The sequence below is a fragment of the Prionailurus bengalensis genome, chromosome E2 (assembly GCF_016509475.1).
Source record: "Prionailurus bengalensis isolate Pbe53 chromosome E2, Fcat_Pben_1.1_paternal_pri, whole genome shotgun sequence".
Taxonomy (NCBI): domain Eukaryota; kingdom Metazoa; phylum Chordata; class Mammalia; order Carnivora; family Felidae; genus Prionailurus; species Prionailurus bengalensis.
The window spans coordinates 8220827-8239981 of NC_057352.1; the positions used below are offsets into that span (position 1 = coordinate 8220827).

The 19155-nt window shown below is 56.2% G+C and overlaps 1 protein-coding gene across 7 annotated transcripts in view; it reads right to left on the reverse strand.

The window, feature by feature from the left end:
• Positions 1-19155, reverse strand: part of MYH14 (myosin heavy chain 14) — a 91214-nt gene that overhangs the window by 55509 nt on the left and 16550 nt on the right. For all 7 annotated transcript variants that reach the window (XM_043598447.1, XM_043598446.1, XM_043598451.1 and 4 more), the window contains 9 exons: positions 18437-18529; positions 17546-17609; positions 15288-15386; positions 14487-14627; positions 4424-4519; positions 3084-3202; positions 1690-1842; positions 790-963; positions 328-501 (listed from right to left, as the gene is read on the reverse strand). In XM_043598447.1, coding sequence (XP_043454382.1) covers positions 328-501; positions 790-963; positions 1690-1842; positions 3084-3202; positions 4424-4519; positions 14487-14627; positions 15288-15386; positions 17546-17609; positions 18437-18529 — 1113 coding nt within the window. The remainder of the gene's footprint in view (positions 1-327; positions 502-789; positions 964-1689; positions 1843-3083; positions 3203-4423; positions 4520-14486; positions 14628-15287; positions 15387-17545; positions 17610-18436; positions 18530-19155) is intronic.

Below are 19155 nucleotides of genomic sequence, written 5' to 3' on the forward strand. Positions count from 1 at the left end.
TGACCTGAGCCGAAGTCGGACGCTTAACCGACGGAGCCACCCAGGCGCCCTGAGGAAGCTATTGCTGCCTACATCAGAGTCCTCAGTCCTCCTGGGGTTTTCCTGGCCCCTGTCAGGACATCAGGCAGTTCCTGCTCCCCCCCTGCCCTCTCTCCCCGCTGCCCTCTCTCCCCCCTGCCCTCTCTCCCCCCTGCCCTCTCCCCCCTGCCCTCTCTCCCCCCTGCCCTCCCCCCTTCCCCCACATTCTCCCCCCTGCCCTCTCCCGGGTCTGCAGCCTGGTGGTCCCCGCTCCCGCCCACGAGCCTCACGGCTCGCCCCGCCTCCAACCTTGCCCGCATAGTGCAGGACACTGAAGTCGGCCTGGTCCCGCAAGTTCCTCGGCCGCTGGAACTTGGGGTGGCCTCCTTGCTCCTGTGCCACCTTCTCGACGAAGGACTTGTCCGTGGCCTTCGGGAACCAGCACTCTTCGTCCAGCAGGGCCAGGAGTCCAGGGGGGTTAGCCTAGCCGTCCACAGGAGGGGAAGAGGACGTCAGATCCCCGAATGCTGGACACTTAGGCTGCTGCTAACTCGTAGCTCTTGTGAGGGGCACGGGGACAGAAGCCAAACGCGAGAACGGCTGTCGATCAGAGCCTGGGCGGAAGCGGGGCCCGCGGCGGCCGCGCGCCTGCGAGTCCTTAACTGAGGGAGAGGCCTGAGGCCCAGTGGGGCAGGAGCCGGACGGGGGCGGGCAGGGGGGGGTGGTGTCTCCCGGCGGTGGACGCGGTGGCGGGTGGGCCCTGAGGCTCACCGGCCGCTCGATGAGGTCGATGCAGGGCTGCAGGTCGAGGCCGAAGTCCAGGAAGGTCCAGGGGATGCCCTCGCGCTGGTACTCCTCCTGCTCCAGCACGAACATCGTGTGGTTAAAGAGCTGCTGCAGCTTCTCGTTGGTGTAGTTGATGCACAGCTGCTCGAAGGAGTTCAGCTGCGGAAGATAAGGGACCAGTGAGAGAGGGGACAGGGTGGGGGGGCAGGGCTGGGGGACAGGGATGGGAACAGGGATGGGGGACAGGGAAGGGGGGACAGGGATGGGGACAGGGATGGGAGGACAAAGATGGGGGACAGGGATGGGGGATAAGGATGGGGGACAGAGACGGGGGTACAAAGACAAGGAGGACAAGGATGGGGGGACAGGGATGGGGGGACAGGGATGGGGGGACAGGAATGGGAGACAGAGATGGGGGACAGGGATGGGGGGACAGAGACGGGGGTACAGAGTCAGGGAGGACAGGGATGGGGGGACAGGGGTGAGGGGACAGAGATGGGGGGTACAAAGACAAGGAGGACAGAGTTGGGGGGGGAGGACACAGATGGGGGGAGACAGAGACGGGGGGTGGGACAGAGATGGGGGGACAGAAATGGGGATACCGACAGAGGGGACAGAGACTGGGGAACAGAGATGAGGAGGGGGACAGAGATGGGTAAGGGAACAGAGATAGGGGGACAGAGACACGGGGAGGACAAAGACGGGGGGGCACAGAGAAAAGAGAAAGGGAGGAGACAGAGACAGGGAGGAGGAAAGAGACGGGGGGGGGGATGGTCCAGGATTGGTGGAAAGACACCCAGAGAGAGGGGGACAGGGACACAAAGAGAGGGGGACAGGGCCGGAGTGACGGAGCCCTCTGGCCCCAGCCTGGCCCCAGGTGCAGACCTGGAAGATCTCGAAGCCGGCGATGTCCAGGATGCCGAGGAAGGAGGCGCCCTGGCGGGGACTGCGGTCCAGGGCACGGTTGAGGCGCAAGACCAGCCAGCGGAAGAGGCGCTCATAGGTGGCCTTGGCCAGGGCCTCCAGCGCGAAGTCGGCCTGTGGGGCGGGGTGCATGTGAGGGCCTGGTCCCCCTTCCACGGCCCCAGAACAAGCCCAGGGCCAGCAAGGAGACACTGACGTGGACGGGCCCCCTGGCGGTTCATCGAGAACGATGACGTTAATCGATGACACCGACCGGTACAGACCCCCACGCTGCGCCAGGCACTGTGAACCGCTTGGGGGCGCGTGAGGTCATCAACCCGCCCCCCCCAACCCCTGAACCAATTTCGACAGCATTGTGAGAGTTCAGAAGGTGGACTCTGGAGGCCGACAACCCGGGTTTGAATCCTGGCTCTGCCCCTTAGAAGCTGTGTGGCCTCAAGCATGTGAATAAACCTCTCTGTGCCTCAGTTTCTTCATCTGTAAAATGGTACTAACGACAGGACCTCAGCTGAGATGGAACCTGGGTCGGCGGGAGCTCCGATCTCTGGCCCTCATGTCCCTCTCTATGTCTTCACAACTGTACTTCATTCGAGTTCCCAGCCTGGGGACAGGCAGAGGCCTCTGCCCAAAAGCTGGATTCTGGAAACTTCTAACATGGGCTCGCTTTGCCCCACTTCCCATCCCCCCACCCCCATCGCTCGCCTGAACTCTGACAGCAACCTCCTCATGTCCCCCTGCTCCCACCCATGCCCCCTGGGTCCAATTCTCCATGCAGTAGACAAGGGGGTCTTCATAAAAGATGAACCGAATCAAGTCACTCCCTGGCTTAAACCCTCACTGGCCCGCTGCGCTCTGAATAAAACTCACCTCCTTACCGTGGCCCCTAACACCCTGTGTGATCCGTCCCCTTCCAACCCCTCCGACTGCAGCTTCTGCCTCCCTGGCCCTGGCTATCTAGCCTCACTGACCTCCTTCATGTTCTCAATTCGCCAAGCCTGTTCCAGCCCCAGGGCCTTTACACATGCTGTTCCCTCTGCCTTGAACCATCTCGGTCTCAACGCAAACATCATCTCTTCATAGAGGACTTCCCTGACCCCCCAAACCCCCTCCTTCATAGGAGGCCCCACCGTTTATGCATTTTTTTTTAATGATGTTTCCTACTTCAGCCTGAGCTCCACAAAGGCATGGTCTGTTTCCATTACTACTTTTATTCCCAGCACCAGAAGTAGAGACGGTAACAGAGCGAACACTCAGCAAAAGTTTTGAGTGCAAGAAAAACCCAGCATAAGCGGCTGAAAGCTCCAGGACCCTGGCGCCCCGCCCCCCGGCGCCCCGCCCCCCGGCGCCCCGCCCACCTGTTCCTTGGTCTGCGCTTTCTGCACATAGTCTCGGCCGACTTTGATGCGGGGGGTGAGCAGGGCGCGGGAGAAATCCGTCACCCCTAGTCCCAGGAGGCGGCACAGCTTCTGTGCGGCTGAGGGCGGGAGGGACAGGGGGTCTGATCAGCCTTAGGAAGCGGCAGCGGCCGCTGAGCACAGACAAGGGGCCCGGCCTCTCCCACCAGAGGTATCACACGTCCTAAAAGTGTGTATGTTCCTCTGGCCCAACGATTCTCTCTCTGGGACCCCGACATGGGATAAATAATCCCGGGCGTGGGGCGCCTGGGTAGCTCAGTCGGTTAAGCAGCCGAAGCTTGATTTTGGTTCAGGTCATGATCTCTCAGTTCCTGAGTTCAAGCCCCGCATTGGGCTCTGTGCTGACAGCTCAGAGCCTGGAGCCTGCTTCGGATTCTGTGTCTCCTCTCTCTCTCTCTCTTTCTCTCTCTGCCCCTCCCCTGTTCTCTCTCTCTCTCAAAAATAAACATTAAAAAAATATTTTAAATAAATAAAAACAAAAAAAAAGGACAAAGCCCAGAGAGGAATGCCCAAAAATGTTGCAGTGAATTACCGCTCAGGAGTAGGACAGTGGTAATTCCCCTGCTTTTATACTTTTCTGTATTGCCTGATCCCCCCCCCATCCAGCTTGTATTATTTCATGATAATAAAGAAGCAGAACTATTTCCATTTTGATTAAAAAAAAGGAATATCGGGGCGCCTGGGTGGCGCAGTCGGTTAAGCGTCCGACTTCAGCCAGGTCACGATCTCGCGGTCCATGAGTTCGAGCCCCGCGTCAGGCTCTGGGCTGATGGCTCAGAGCCTGGAGCCTGCTTCCGATTCTGTGTCTCTGTGTCTCCCTCTCTCTCTCTGCCCCCCCGCCCCCCGTTCATGCTCTGTCTCTCTCTGTCCCAAAAATAAATAAATAAACGTTGAAAAAAAATTAAAAAAAAAAAAGGAATATCAGTTATAATTCTGCTTCTGAAAAGCAAAAACTAAAGTATATATGCAAAGCACAGAGGCCAAGAGGAGATAAGCCCAATGCTAAGGGCAGTTTTGTCAGAGGGGCCAGGATGACGGGCGGGGGGGGGGGGGGGGGGGGGGGCGGGGAATCTCAGGCACACTGGTGTTATTCAAAGCTTTGGCAGAGGTCACACCTTTTACAATGAGGAACAGAGTGGACGATGATATCTTGGTAAAGGATCAGCACAGCTTGGAGGCATGCCCTGCTGGGGAGCAGGGAGTGGGGGGGGGGGCTGCTCTGTCCGGGGGAACAGAGGGACACAAGGACCCCGCGTGGGCAGCGGGTCAGGTGGGGTTACCTGTGTTGTCAGGCATGGAGGCTTGATCATTGTTCCGTTCTCTCTTCAGGACGATGTTGCCAAACTGGAGAACAGCCGAGACCATCCGCAGCATGGCTAAGGGGCAGAGAGGGCATTCGTGTGCGTGCACTCTGATGCGTGCTCTTAACTAGCCCCTTAGAAATCCAGTTTTAATGGGGCGCCTGGGTGGCTCAGTCCATTAAGCGTCTGACTCTTGATTTTGGCTCAGGTCATGATCTCGTGGTTCACGAGATCATGTCCCGAGTCGGGCTCTGCGCTGAGAGCAAGGAGTGTGCTTGGGATTTTCTCTCTCCCTCTCTCTCTGCCCTTCCCCTGCTCGCATGCATGTGCATTCCCTCTCACTCTTAAAATAAATAAACATTAAAAAAAAAAAAAAAGGAAATCCAGCTTTAAAACCCTATGTCAAAATTACACCACTATTCCTCAGCTTAAAATCCACTGGTGACACTGGGAAGCTCTTAAAACATGAGTGGATAAATGAATTCTTTTTTTTTTTTTTTAACGTTTATTTTTTGAGACAGAGAGAGACAGAGCATGAATGGGGAAGGGGCAGAGAGAGAGGGAGACACAGAATGAGAACCAGGCTCTAGGCTCTGAGCCACGCGGGGCTCGAACTCACGGACCGCGAGATCGTGACCTGAGCTGAAGTCGGACGCTTAACCGACTGAGCCACCCAGGCGCCCCTCTTTTTTTCTTTTAATGTTTGTTTATTTTTGAGAGAGCACGAGTGGGGTAGGAGCAGAGAGAGAGGGAGACACAGAATCTGAGGCAGGCTCCAGGCTCCAAGCTGTCAGCACAGAGCCGGTTGCCGAGCACGAACTCACAGACTGCGAGATCATGAGCTGAGCCAAAGTCTGATGCTTAACCAACTGAGCCACTCAGGAGCCCTTACATCACCTCATTTTATGCGTGTTTCTGTCCGAAAGATACCTTACCTATATAATGTTGCTTCGTTCACATCAAGCTCACGGCCAACACCTCTCTAATGGGAGCCGGAAGAAGGCTCATCTAATGTATGTGTTTTCTCTGTGAGAAACACTACAGCCGTCTTGCACGTGGGGATGCCAGCCCGCATTAAGCCCGATGCGTGGGGGGCACTTTAGACAGTGAAACCATCAACCAGCAAAGCGCAAAACGGTGAAACACGTGGCACTCAGTAGCCGGCGAAAAGGACACGGGTTTACGGTGGAGCCGAGACGAGGCGGCAGAGCACTGCGTCGCGGAACCCCTGCCCCGTGTGTGCGTGGGCAACTCCAACTTTCCACCCCTGTGTGAAAGACGCAACGTTCCCAGAAGCACCAGGAGTACTGGTTCGGGGGGGGGGGGGGGTATGGTTAAATTTAGCGAGTAGGCAAAGTCGCAAATGCAAAACCTGCAAAAGAGGATGCACTGTCCCCCACCCCCTTGTCAGCACAGAGCTGCCAGAAATTTCGCTCGTGGTGAGTGCTGCCCCCTAGAGTACATCGCAGGAACTCCCAGGGGGTGGCGGGCATAAAGACCGAGGCCACGGGGCCACTTGCGGGGTGCGTCTGGATACCACAGGGCCCAGGCGGGTGGGGACCCGGGTGAAGACGCCCTTCTGTGGCACAAAGCACTGCCCACAGACCGCGTGACTCCTAAGCGTCCCCGTGGACATTTTTGCCCATGACAGAATGGTTTGTAATGATCTGAGCAACCCGACCTGGTTTATGCATAAACACAAGTGTTTCGTGTTTGGTTTTGACACGCGGTAGATTTTCCAGGAACGGAGCCACGATGAAATCCCAGGAGACGCTGTGGTCGGGTTTTGTTCAGAATTTTATCAAGATTTGGGAGCCCTCTCATCTGCGACAGCAAAGCTGCACGCAGCCCTTGAGTGGGACCGGAAAACCCATGAACACGGGACTGACTTGGACCTGTACCCGCCGCTTTTATGGCGACGCTACAGATCCGCGCAAGCGCCCAGCTTCCCCATCAACCACGCCTTCCAGAACGGTTTTCGCGATTTCCGGGCTCAAATGGACGTCGATTTCTCTCCACCCCCTCCATGCCAGGTCCTGTCCCAAACACTCCCAAATGAACTCACTTAACCTTCTTAACTCCGCGAGGCAGGTCCTCCAATAACATTTTACCTGTGAGTAAAATAAAACCCCTTCACACATGGGGAAACCAAGGCACAGTCAGGCGACCAACTGGAGCTCACCAGCAGCGGAGGGGAGACGCAAACTTGGGACAGTCTGACACCAGGGTCCGCATCCCTAACGGCTGCGTTTCCTCTTTGCCGCCTTCTTCCAACATAAAATTTGCATGGAAGCACGTACACGTGGCCCGCATACAGAAAAGCGCACAAATCATCCCCTTCCAGCTGGCCAGCGTTTACGGAGGGGATGCGCCCGTGGAGCTGGCCTCTCAGAAGCCCCTTCCTGGCCACTCGCTGAACATGGGCAAACTTCACTGTCACGTGGTTAAGCGGAAGAAGACAGACACGAAAGCACACGCACCGTATGGGTCTGTTTGCACCCAAATGCAGGAACAAGTAAGCTGTTAGATGCCAGAATAATGATCACATGGGGGGGGGGGTGGGGGGGGGGTCTGGTGACGGGGAGGGGCACGAGGGACCTTCCAGGTGCCAGTTATGCACGCATTCGCTTGCAGAAAGCCCCCGGACTGGATGCTTAGGCTCCGGGCACTTTTTTTTTTTTTTTTTTTTTGGTTTCTCTGTCTGCTTCTACGCTGATTATTTAGAAAAAGAGGGTGGTGGAGGGGGAAGGGAGGAGCACCCTCCTGGGATACTCCTGCCAAAAACCCGTAACCTGAATCTAATCGCAAGGAAACACGCCGAGTTGAGACAAAACAACTGGTCTGTAATCTTCAAAAGTCTCAAGGTCACCAACGATAAAGAAGGAATAGTTCCAGATGGACGGAGAGTGAAATGTCCTAGACACATGTGATCCGGGGAAATGTGTGTGGATGGGCGTGCCTGTGCGTGTGCGTGCACCTGTGTGTGTGTAACCTAAAAAATTTTTGAGGGGTGCCTGGCTGGCTCAGTCGGTGGAGTGTGCGACTTTTTTTTTTTTAATGTTTATGTATTTACTTTGAGAGAGAGAGAGAGAGAGAGAGAGAGAGAGAGAGAGGGAGAGGCAGAGAGAGGGGGAGAAAGAATCCCAAGCAGGCTCCATGCTGTCAGCACAGAGCTCAAAGAGGGGCTCGAACGCCCCAAACCGTGAGATCATGATCTGAGCCAAAATCAAGAGTCAGATGCTTAACCGACTGAGCCACCCAGGAGCCACATCCGAATTCCTGGCATCTGTGAATGTTACCTTGTAGAGCACAATGGCCTTCACTGGTGTGATTAAATTAAAAATGTCAAAACGGGGACACGTCTGGGTGGCTCAGTCAGTTAAGTGTCCTGCTTTTGATTTCGGCTCAGGTCATGATCTCTCAGTTTGTGAGTTCAACGTTTATTTTTGGGACAGAGAGAGACAGAGCATGAACGGGGGAGGGGCAGAGAGAGAGGGAGACACAGAATCGGAAACAGGCTCCAGGCTCTGAGCCATCAACCCAGAGCCCGACACGGGGCTCGAACTCACGGACCTCGAGATCGTGACCTGGCTGAAGTCGGACGCTCAACCGACTGTGCCACCCAGGCGCCCCTCTCAGTTTGTGAGTTCAAGCCCTGCGTCGGGCTCTTTGCTGACATCGTGAAGCCTGCTTGGGATTCTCTCTCTCTCCCTCTCTCTCTGGCCCTCCCTTGTTCACTCGCGCTCTCTTTCTCAAAATAAATTAAATTTAAAAAAAAAAAAGTCAAGATAGGAGATTTATTCTGGATTTCCCAGGTAGACTCTCACTGTAGATCCTTGTAAGACAGAGGCGCCTGGGTGGCTCAGTTGGTTAAGTGTCCGACTCTTGATTTTGACTCAGGTCATGAGTTCATGGGTTCAAGCCCCACATCGGGCTTTGAGCTGGGAGGAGCCTGCTTGGGATTCTGTCTCCCTCTCTCCTCTGCCCATCCTCCCCTCAAAATAAATAAACTTAAAAAAAAAAAAAAAAGAGGGAGGCAGAGGGAGAAGACCACATGAGCAAAGGTTAGAGTGATGTGTTTCGAACCCGGGAAAGACAAGAAAACGGATGTTCCTGGTGAGCCTTCAGAAGGAACCAGCCCTGCCCAGAGCTCGATTTTAGTCCCATGAGACTGGCTTTGGACTTCCGGCCTCAGGCATTATAAGAGAATAAGGGTGTGTTGATTTAAGCCACTGTTTGTGGTCATTGGTGACTGGTCATGGGAAGCTAATACAGGGGGTCAGAGGTACCACGTTGTAAGGCACGTGCTGGAAGGCTGGTTAGTACAAGTATACCCTGCACGCCCGGGTTAGCCCCTGTCTTGAGACTATAGAGAGCCATCTCTAAGCCCATCAAGCAGAATATATAGAACATGCTGTTCAGTGTTCCAGGTCAGGGGCTCAGGGGTGGCCAAGCCAGGGCGTCTCCTTTGTAACCGAGAGTGTCCAAATGGCAGGCTTTGATCTCCTCGGAGCCCTGGCTGTTTAAGACAGGAGAGTCTACAGAGAGTTACTACTATAAAATTTGTTGTTAACATCTATTTACTTTTGGGGGGGGTGAGCGGGGGAGGGGCAGAGAGAGGGAGACACAGAATCCGAAGCAGGCGCCAGGCTCTGAGCTGTCAGCCCAGAGCACGACGTGGGGCTCGAACTCAGAGACTGTGAGATCATGACCTGAGCTGAAGTCGGACGCCCAGCCGACTGAGCCAACTAGGCACCTCCAGAGAGTTACTACTATAAAAGCTGTATGTTGGGCACCTGGGTGGTTCAGTCGGTTAAGCCTCGGGCTCTTGATTTCAGCTCAGGTCATGATTTCACGGTTGGTGAGTTCGAGCCCTGACTTCAGGCTCTGCCTGAAGAGTGTGGACTCTGCTTGGGATTCTCTCTCTCTCTCTCTCTCTCTCTCTCTCTCAAAATAAATGAATAAACATTTCAGAAAAGGATTTGGTGTCGGGAATTAAACACCTTGCGGCACAGGAATCTACGTGCACTAGAAACTGCTGAATTGTGCATTTCACAATGATGAATTTCACGGTTACATGAATTCTCTCTCAAAGAAAACCAAAGGCAGACGTTGACTACACTTGTGGTGAACACTGACTAATGAAAGAACTGTCAAATCCATACGCTGTGTATCTGAAACTAATGTAACATCCATTAAGAATAAAAATAAGTTAAAAAAACAGGTTTTGATATAGTTTGCAGGGCACAACAGGGTGTGCAACAAATACTGATTTTTCTCCATCCCCACTGAGATCATAATCCCTATGGAAAATACCTGTTCCTTCCTCATCTCTTGAGCGTGCAGTCTGCATATAGTTAGTGCTCTATAAATGCTTTCATGAATGAACTTAAGCTTGCCTGTTTCCAGGAATTCCTTCCGTGGTCCACACTACGTCTGGGATTCAATCTAACCTCTTATCAGGGTTTTTGGCACCCTGTCCCTGACCCTCACAGCTCCTCCGGCCCCAGGGTCCCCTCACTTACTCCAAGCAGCCACCCAGCCCCCTTTCGGTTCCTCCAACACTCTTCCTTGCCGCCAGGGCTTTGCCTCAGACGCTACCATCTATGCCTGGTTAACTCCTGCCAGGTCATCAGTGCTCAGCCGAGGGCTGTCTCCTCCAGAGGCTGCCCTGACCCTCCCCCGACCGTGATGGAACCCTGTGACGTGTGGTCCCTGCTCCATGCACCTTCTATTGGTCACCCTTCCCCCCTCCACGGGCTCAACTCTAATCCGTTTGTGTAAACGGACGCTTCTAGGTCTGAGCATTCCATGGGTCAGGGGCTTGTTCTGTCTTGGCCACTGTGAGTTTCGCCCAGTGCCTACAGACGACTGTCCCACAAACCCCTTCGCGGCTGGATGACTCACTCTATTAATGAATAAATGGCAAAAAGTTAACTAGTGGGGGATACGTTACTGGATGTGGGAGTTTGCAGTGTGCCCTTGGACAAGCTGGGTGACCTCGTGGGCCTCAGTTTCCCAAGCTGGGCAGTGAGAGGAGCTGGGTTCAGAGATCTCTGGTTCTGCCTGCCTGGGGTCCGGGGGCACTGGGCAGTCGGGGGACAGCCCAGAGCCTTGGCAGTTCTCGGAGTCTCCCCTGGGGACAGCGGCGCACCTCCCAGAAGAGAAATAAACCAGGACATCTCCCTTATGGACCCACAATAGCATCATCACCTAAAAACTGAATGATCATTCATTCCTTAACATCAGCCCGGACCCAGCCCGGACTTAAGTCCCCCGAAGTGGCCTTTAAAATGGCCTCTGACAGTTGACTTAGGAACTTGCACCGGGGCCAAGCGCCCGGGTGAATCTGACACCCGAGAAGTTGGCAGTTAGCTCTTGCTGGTGACCTCGGACCAGCCGATGGCAAGGAAGCCCAGGCCAGCGGGGGCAGGGGCGTGGGACCGGTGACGCCCAGTCCTGCTCACAGGAGCCAGGACCCAAGTGCCAGGTTCTCTGCTCAACCACTGGAAGTGTCATTCATGGTGCCTGCCTGGACTGGTCCCCAGTGCTCTCCGCCCCGGGCTTCCCACTGGCGACCACCTTCCCAGAGATGGTCCGGAAAGCTTCCCAGAGGCGCCCACCCGCCTCCCTAAAACCAGATCGCGGGCTGGCTGTGGGGTCCGACCCAGGTCCCACCACCTCCTCGTCCACTGGGATGAGTCCCAGGGAAGGCACCCCACCTCCCTGGACCTCGGTCACCTCTTCTGTCAGAAGGAGTCTACGAAAAGGTGACTGGCTGACTCCACTCCTTGTCAATAAAACCCTAAAGAAAACGACGACGAGACCCCATCCGACTGCCACACCAGCGAAAGCCCAAAAGCTTACGACAGCGGTTGCTGGCACGCACCCAGGGACACAGCACTCTGGGGACACCGTGGGTGGAGATGGAAACTAGCGCCACCTTCTGGGCGGCGATGAAGTGGATTCTCCACAATTGAAAAAACACTCGGGGCGCCTCGGTGGCTCAGTCGGTTAAGCGGCCGACTTCGACTCAGGTCACGATCTCGCCGTCCGTGAGTTCGAGCCCCGCGTCGGGCTCTGGGCTGACAGCGTAGAACCTGGAGCCTCCTTCGGATTCTGTGTCTCCCCCTCTCTCTGCCCCTCCCCTGCTCATGCGCTGTCTCTCTCTGTCTCAAAAATAAATTTAAAAAAAAGAAAAAAGAAAAAACACTCAGAGAGGAGGTGGGGGTGGGGAGTAGGGGGGGGTTCGAGGGGAAACCCAAAAAACCACAAGTGGATGGTTGATTATCGGATGCGGTGCCCATAATAAAAAGATAAAAATGTCGGGGGGCGCCTGGGTGGCTCAGTCGGTTAAGCCTCTGATTTCGACTCAGGTCACAATCTCGCGGTCCGTGAGTTCAAGCCCCGCGTCGGGCTCTGGGCTGACAGCTCAGAGCCTGGAGCCTGCTTCCAATTCTGTGTCTCCCTCTCTCTCTGCCCCTCCCCTGTTCATGCTCTGTCTCTCTCTGTCTCAAAAATAAATAAACGTTAAAAAAAATGTTTTTTTAAAGAATCCTAGTCCATTTAAACAACGAAACTTCATGCAGCACCCCCCAACTCACAACGAAGTCTACCTATACATACAAAACCAGAATTATTGCTAAAATATACTGTCTGCTGGGAAAAGTGGGGCACAAAGCACATTAGCAGAGGGGAGATGAGTTGAGTCCTTAACCGCAATGCCACCACCCCCGGTGTGCCAGGTGCCTTTCACCTGTTTGTTGCTGTATCTGGGATGGTCCTGGGCAGAAGGTCAAGGAGATGTGGTCCCCCTGCGGCAGCAACTACAGAGGAACTTTTAAATGCAGCAGCGGGGCATTTAAACTGGCTGGGGGGCTCAGCCCGTTAAGCGCCTGACTCTTCAACTCGGCTCAGATCATGATCTCACGGTTCGTGGGATCGAACCCCAGATTGGGCTCTGCGCACTGACCGCCAGGAGCCTGCTTGGGATTTTCTCTCTCCTTCTCCCTCTGCGCCCCCTCCCGCCCACTCTCTCTAAATAAATAAATATATAAACTTTAAAAAATGCAGTAGAGAAATATCTTAACATTTTTGTACCTAGTACGGCTGAACATCAGCCCGGGGGCTAGGAAATGCCTCCTTTTATAGAAAAGTAACATGTGTCTTTTCGTAGATGTCTAAAATATTTCTTGAAGGGGATGCAGGAAGCTGAACAGTGGGAGGGAATCTAGGGTTCAGGGCACCTCAGGAGACGTGGGTTTCCTCACCGCGACCTTTGGCACATTCAGATTATGTCACCACGTGCCTACGGCACTTCAAGAGTTTTTTGTTTTTCTGAATTGCAAAAATCGGGGGCACCTCGGTGGCACAGTCAGTTAAGCGTCTGACTCTTGATTCCAGCTCTGGGCATGATCTCACGGTTCGTGAGTTCGAGCCCCACGTCAGCCTCTGTACTGATAGTGTGGAAGCTGCTTGGGATTCTCTCTCTCTTCCTCTCTCTCCCTCTCTCCAAATAAATAAATACATTTTTTAAAAGTTAAAAAATAAATAAATAAATAAAAAATAAAGGAAAAGAATTGCCCATACCCAGGGCACAGCAGGGCGGCTGCTCCCAGGGTTACTTGAGGCAACCTGTGTCAGAGGCCAGGCCCCCCTGTGGCTGCCGTCTGAATTTGTTTGCCAGCTGCCCGGGCGACTCTCAGGCAGGCGGAGGAAGTTACACAACCAAGGTTGGGAAATCCAGCAGGGAAGGCCTGAGACCCTGTGTCAATACGCCCCAGGAGGCCGGCCAGTTTGCAGCCTGGGTAGACAGGCAAGCTGGCCCTGGAGCCAACAATAGCTCCCTGGGCCTCCCGCAGCGCTGGAGGCCAGAGGAGAAAGGGACGCGGCCCCTCCACTCAACCCTAGACCTCAAAGTTCACACGAACAATGAAAAGTCAGGCAGTCGCAGAAGGACTGAGGTCCACCTATATGCACTTATGGGCTGAATCGTGCCTGTTCCCCTACAAACAGATATGCTGATGTCCTAACCCCCAGGACCTCTCAGAAGGTGACCTTATACGGGTACTGACTCAAGCGGATATAATTAAAGTCCAGATGAGATCGCAGTGGGGCAGGGTGGCCCCTGATCCAACACGACAGGTGTCTTTATAAACGGGGGAATCTGAACACACAGATGTGCACACGGGCAGAAGCCACGTGATGATGAAGGCAGAGATCGGGTGATGTTCCTATGTGCCAAGGAACACCGAAGACTGCCAGGAAACCACCAGAATCTGGGAGGGAGGCAGTGAACAAACAGATCCTCCCAGGACCAGGCGGCCCTGCCATCATCTCGATCTCGGACTACTGGCCTCCAGAACCAGGAGACCAGCGGCTTCCGCTGTTTAAGGCGCTCGGGTTGTGCTTTGTCACAACAGCCCTAGCAAACAAATACAGTACCTCGGGGTGCCTGGGTGGCTCAGTCGGTCGAGCGGTCGAGCCTCTGACTCTGGATTTCACCTCAGGTCATGATCTCATGGCGCATGAGATGGAGCCCCGCATCGGGCTCTGCGCTCTCAAGCTTGGGATTCTCTCTCTGCCCCTTCCCTGCTCATTCGCTGTCTCTCTCTCTCTCTCTCTCCCCAAACAAATAAACATTAAAAAAAAGAAAAGAAAAGAAAAGAAAAAGAAATTGGCCGCCCCAGCAACTCAGGCGGGTCTGTGGTTTTGCCGTAGCTTGCTTGTCCTCAGTTACGGTTCTCTGCTGTTCCCAAATCAATCCATTTTGTTAGCAACTGAGCCAACAGTTTTATTTTTGGGGTTAACACCCTGGGAACACCGGTCCTCACTCTCTCAGCTCTTCAGGCCTTTGCTCAGGGGCTACCGTCGCCATGTCCCCTTCCCGATCCCCTCCTTAAAGCTACACTTCCTCCCTCCTCCAGCTTCCGCCCCCCCGCCCCTGGTTCTTTTTCCCAAACCGGGACTGACTGTCCAGGTTCCCCGCCTGCCCATGCGGCGCCCCAGCCCCACCTGCAGCCGGGGTTTGGGGCTCACTCACAGGTGATTTCCTCCGGGGTGAATCCCAGGACCCTCAGCGACTCCAGAGTCTCGTGGAAGAGTTCCCGCTCCTGGCCGGGAGGGGACGACGACCCGTTGGTCAGGAAGCGGTAGTGGGAGCAAGGCTCCAGGAGGAGGTCAGCTGCAGGGTATCATGAGTGGAGGCCTAAGGTCAGGGGCGAGCTGTGGAGTCAGACTCACCTCCCAATGGCCACCCCCGGGGCAAGCGTCGCTTCCCCACCGGGGACCTCAGTCTCCTCCTGTCCCACGAGTGAGGACCCTTCCCTCACGGTGGAGTGCACGCTTAGCACACATCAGACCCTTTCGTCTTCCCTCCTTCCGGAGAGACTGTCCAGTCCCGTAACTGCCCAGGGCAGGCAGGGGCTGCAGAAGCAATGAGGCCGCGGGGGCCTGAGTTAGCGGAAGCCGTGGGACAGTGGGGCTGGCAGCAGAAGGCACGTGGGTCCTGGAGCCTGACCGGGGGCGGGGGGGGGGGCAGGAGGCAGCCAAGGCTACGGGCGAAGGAGCCAGCCTGAGAAGGAGCCTCGGGACGGTGGGGACCACTGTAAATGGGAGCCCCGGACTTTCTTCAGCCAGAGCGTGGGAGGAGCAAAGAGGAGACAGGGGGGAGCTCAGGCAGGAGGCGGCATAGAGGGGACCCGTATCCACCGCCCAGCAGGAGCCTGACCTCAAGCAGGTGCCTGGCAAATTCTAGCACCTCCCGTTTCCTCCTCCGGGGGCCCAGGGAAGCCAGACGCCCACCCGGGGCTCCCTCTCACGCCCCGTGAGCCCCTGCACTGACCCTTGAGCTGCTCTCCTGCGCCTCCCAGCAGCTGGTAGAAGATGTGGAAGCTGCACTCGTCCTTGGCTTGGCGGATGGCCCTCGACTTCTCCAGTAGGTCTGGGCGGCTGGGAGTCAAGTGCCACAGGGAAAGGGTGGTGACGGGCGGGGAGGCGAGCCCACACAGTGCCCTCGACCCACGCCGCTCCCCACCGCTCTCCTGTGAAACCGTGGAGCTGTTCACAGCCCAGGCCAGCGTCCTTGCCACTAACTGGAAGAGTGGCCTCAGGGCCGTCACTCAAACACCGCGCCTTAGTTTCCTCATCTGTGCAACAGGGGGGACGCAACACGCAGGAATGAGCCGCTGCGAGGGCAGGTGCGTTGTCGTGCGCGTGCGTCCAACACCCAGAGCGGTGCCTGGCATGTAGTTAACCGCGACCAAGAACCTCTCTGTCCGTTGTTTCCCTGCCAGCCTCAGTTTCCCCGTACAGATACGGGGGGCCATCGGCGCCTCCCTTCCAGGAAAGTCACATGGCACGTTCACACACTAAAAACTGGCAAGCCGCCCTAAAGTAAAATCAAACACCTGATAACGTGTTTGCCCCTCTGCGCCTCACGCTCATGGGCCGCGAAGCACCTATTTCGAGGGACGGCAGTCACATAAGACCTACCCTGGGGAGCCCTGACCAAGGTCAGCTGCAAACCATTGACCAAAAGCCCGGGGTCGCTAACCTGCTCAGGTAAGAAGGAGATGATCCGGGGAAGGGATGCCCCGAGGCAGGGTAGGCTTGGGGGAGCACGCACCCCAAGCCTCGGTTTCCTTTTGTGTTAAGTGGGATGATAGCCATATCTGGCTGGTATGGATACAGAGAGAGGAGCTGGGATCTCATAGGGTGAGCTCTCAGAGGAGCAACCCTCCAGAAATTTTGGTCATGCTCGGGGCGCCTGGGTGGCTCGGTCGGTTAAGCGTCCAACTCTTGGGTTTCGGCTCAGGTCATGATCTCATGGTTGCACGGGTTCGAGCCCCGCATTGGGCTCTGTGCTGACGGCGTGGAGCCTGCTTGGGACTCTCTCTCTCCCCCTCTCTCTCTCTGCCCCTCCCCGACTTGCGCTGTCTCTGTCTCTCTCAAAAGAAGTAAATAAACTTAAAAAAAAAATTCTGGTCATGGTGACGCTAGGGCTGAGGGGTCAGGTTGAGCCTGAGACCCACCTGATTGCTGATTGGCCTGGGGGTGGCACCCCCCCCCACCTCACCCCCCATGAACATCAACCCACAGTGGTCATTGGCCCCGAGGCAGAGGCAGCCATGCACTAGAGATCTGCCCAGAGGGGGCAGCTAGAACTAGAAGGGGAGTGCGGACAAAGAAAGTTCGTATCTGGAGGTGGGCAGAGAAGACAAATGTCCTTCTCCTCCCCCCACCCCCCACCAGGAGCCACGGGGTCAGAGGAGGTACGAGATGGCGGGATGGATGGGGCAGGAAGAGCCGGGCACTCTAAGAACCTGCGTAAGCAGGAGCCTCGATGCTGAGGAGCAGTGTGGGCTGCAGGTGCCGGTAGTTCCAGGGGACCCGAGGCCAAAAGCCCCAGGAAGCTCCCAGTAACTCCCGTAAGGACATTGCTAATTTATTCCCATCATTAACTCCGAACGATGGCAGCTCGTTCTGGAATGCTTACCATGTGGTGGGTGCCATGCTACCAATTTGACCCCCATCGTCCTACAACCCTTCGAGGGCAGGGTCTATGATCCTTCCCTGTGCACACAGGGGGAAACTGAGGCACAGAGCGGTCAAAAAACATACCGTAGGTCCCACGGCTCAAAGTGGCAGAGCCAGAATGTGAACCCAGGTCGTTGTGATTTCTTTGCCCCTCCTCTTAAATGCTGCACTCCTGGAGCTCCTCTGTTTGAGCGACACCTCACATGCGTTGTCGCATCTTGTGCGTCATGTGTGACTCCACGGGGAGGAGACTCTGCCCTGGTCCCCCCCACACTTGCCCCAAGCACCTTCTCCCTTCGCTGGCTGTGCCCTGTGTCCTCTCTCTGCGGTAAAGCCGCGGCCACCCCACCGCCCCTGCCTTCCTCCCTCCACGGGGAGGCGCTGCACCTACGCCTACCCAAGGTTCCTTTCTCTTTCACAGAGGGGGAAACTGAGGCACCGTTTCTGAGCAGCGAGGAGCCAGGCTTCCCAGTGTGTGTGAACACCTGTTTCCTGCAAGAAGGGAGATCCCAAGGGCCACCCTCCCCGGCCGCCAGGTGCCCCTCGGGGGCTACGAGAGGATACAGGTCTCGATGTTGGCGCCCACGATGTACCCGGCCACATCAAAGTTGATGCGGATGAATTTGCCCTGGGAAGGAAGGGGTTGGGAGTTAGCTGAGGGTCCTCCTGCCCCCCCTGAGGACCTGAACAGCACCCCTAACCCACACTCACCCCTCCCAGAACTAGGGCGGCATCTCAACTTTCTTTCTCTCTCCTCCTGAGCCCCATCCCAATCATGAGGTCCCAACCAGGGGGTCCCTGGGGAAGCTAAGGTCCAGGCCCCTTTGGCTGCTTTCCTCAGGCCCCAGCCCCCTCCTCCCTCAGACCCAGGAATCCAGGCCCCCAGCCCCCTCCTCCCTCAGACCCCGGAGTCCTGACCCCCAGCCCCTCCTTCCTCAGACCCTGGAGTCCTGACCCCCAGGCCCTCCTCCCTCAGACCCAGGAGTCCTGGCCCGAGCCCCTCCCCCAGACCCAGGGGTCCAGGCCCTCAGCCCCTCCTCCCTCAGACCCAGAAGTCCTGCCCCCAGCCCCCTCTTCCCTCAGACCCAGGAGTCCTGCCCCAGCCCCCTCCTCCCTCAGACCCTGGAGTCCTGACCCCCAGCCCCTCCTCCCTCAGACCCTGGAGTCCTGACCCCCAGCCCCTCCTCCCTCAGACCTTGGAGTCCAGGCCCCCAGCCCCTCCTCCCTCAGACCCAGGAGTCCTGCCCCAGCCCCCTCCTCCCTCAGACCCAGCAGTCCAGTCCCTGGCTCCTCCCTCAGACCTAGGAGTCTAGTTCCCGGCACCCTCCTCCCTCAGCCAGTCTACACCATCTTCCTTTCCCCTTTACCACCCCCTACACTCCTACCTCCCATCTCACTGACCGTGCAGCCAACTTGCGGCCTCCCTTCCCCCCACCCCCCGCCCCAGGCACTCACAAATCGGGAAGAGTTGTCATTCTTCACTGTCTTGGCATTGCCGAAGGCCTCTAGGATGGGGTTGGCCTGAAGAAGCTGGCGCTCCAGCTCACCCTGCGGGCATGGGAGACAGCAGGTCAGTGAGGACCGCCTGGGGGGGGGGGGGCTGGCCCAGCTGTGGGGGAGGGGTCTGTGCTGCAACTGGCTGGGTGGGGCCTGCTTTCCCGATTGTTAAGGGAACAGGGAGAAACTCCAAGATACAAGGAGAAGTGGAAACATCACAAAACATAACAAAAGCCAGCTGCAGATCACAACGTGATCCCTTGAGAGGGACGCCTGAGGGGCTCAGTCGGTTAAGCGTCTGACTTTGGCTCAGGTCATGACCTCGAAGTTCCGGAGTTCGAGCCCCACATCGGGCTCTGTGCTGACAGCTCGGAGCCTGGAGCCTGCTTCGGATTCTCTGTCTCCCTCTCTCTCTGCCCCTCCCCTACTCGTGCTCTGTCTCTCTCTGTCTCTCAAAAATAAACAAACATTAAAAATTAAAAAAAAAAAAATCTAGGGGCACCCGGTTGGTTCAGTCGGATAAGCATCCGACTCGGTTTCAGCCCAGGTCATGGTCTTATGGTTTTCATGAGTTCGAGCCCCGCATCAGGCTGTGTGCTAACAGCAAGGAGCCTGCTTGGGAGGCTCTCTCTTCCTCTCTCTCTGCCCATCCCGCACTCACTCTCTCTCAAAATAAA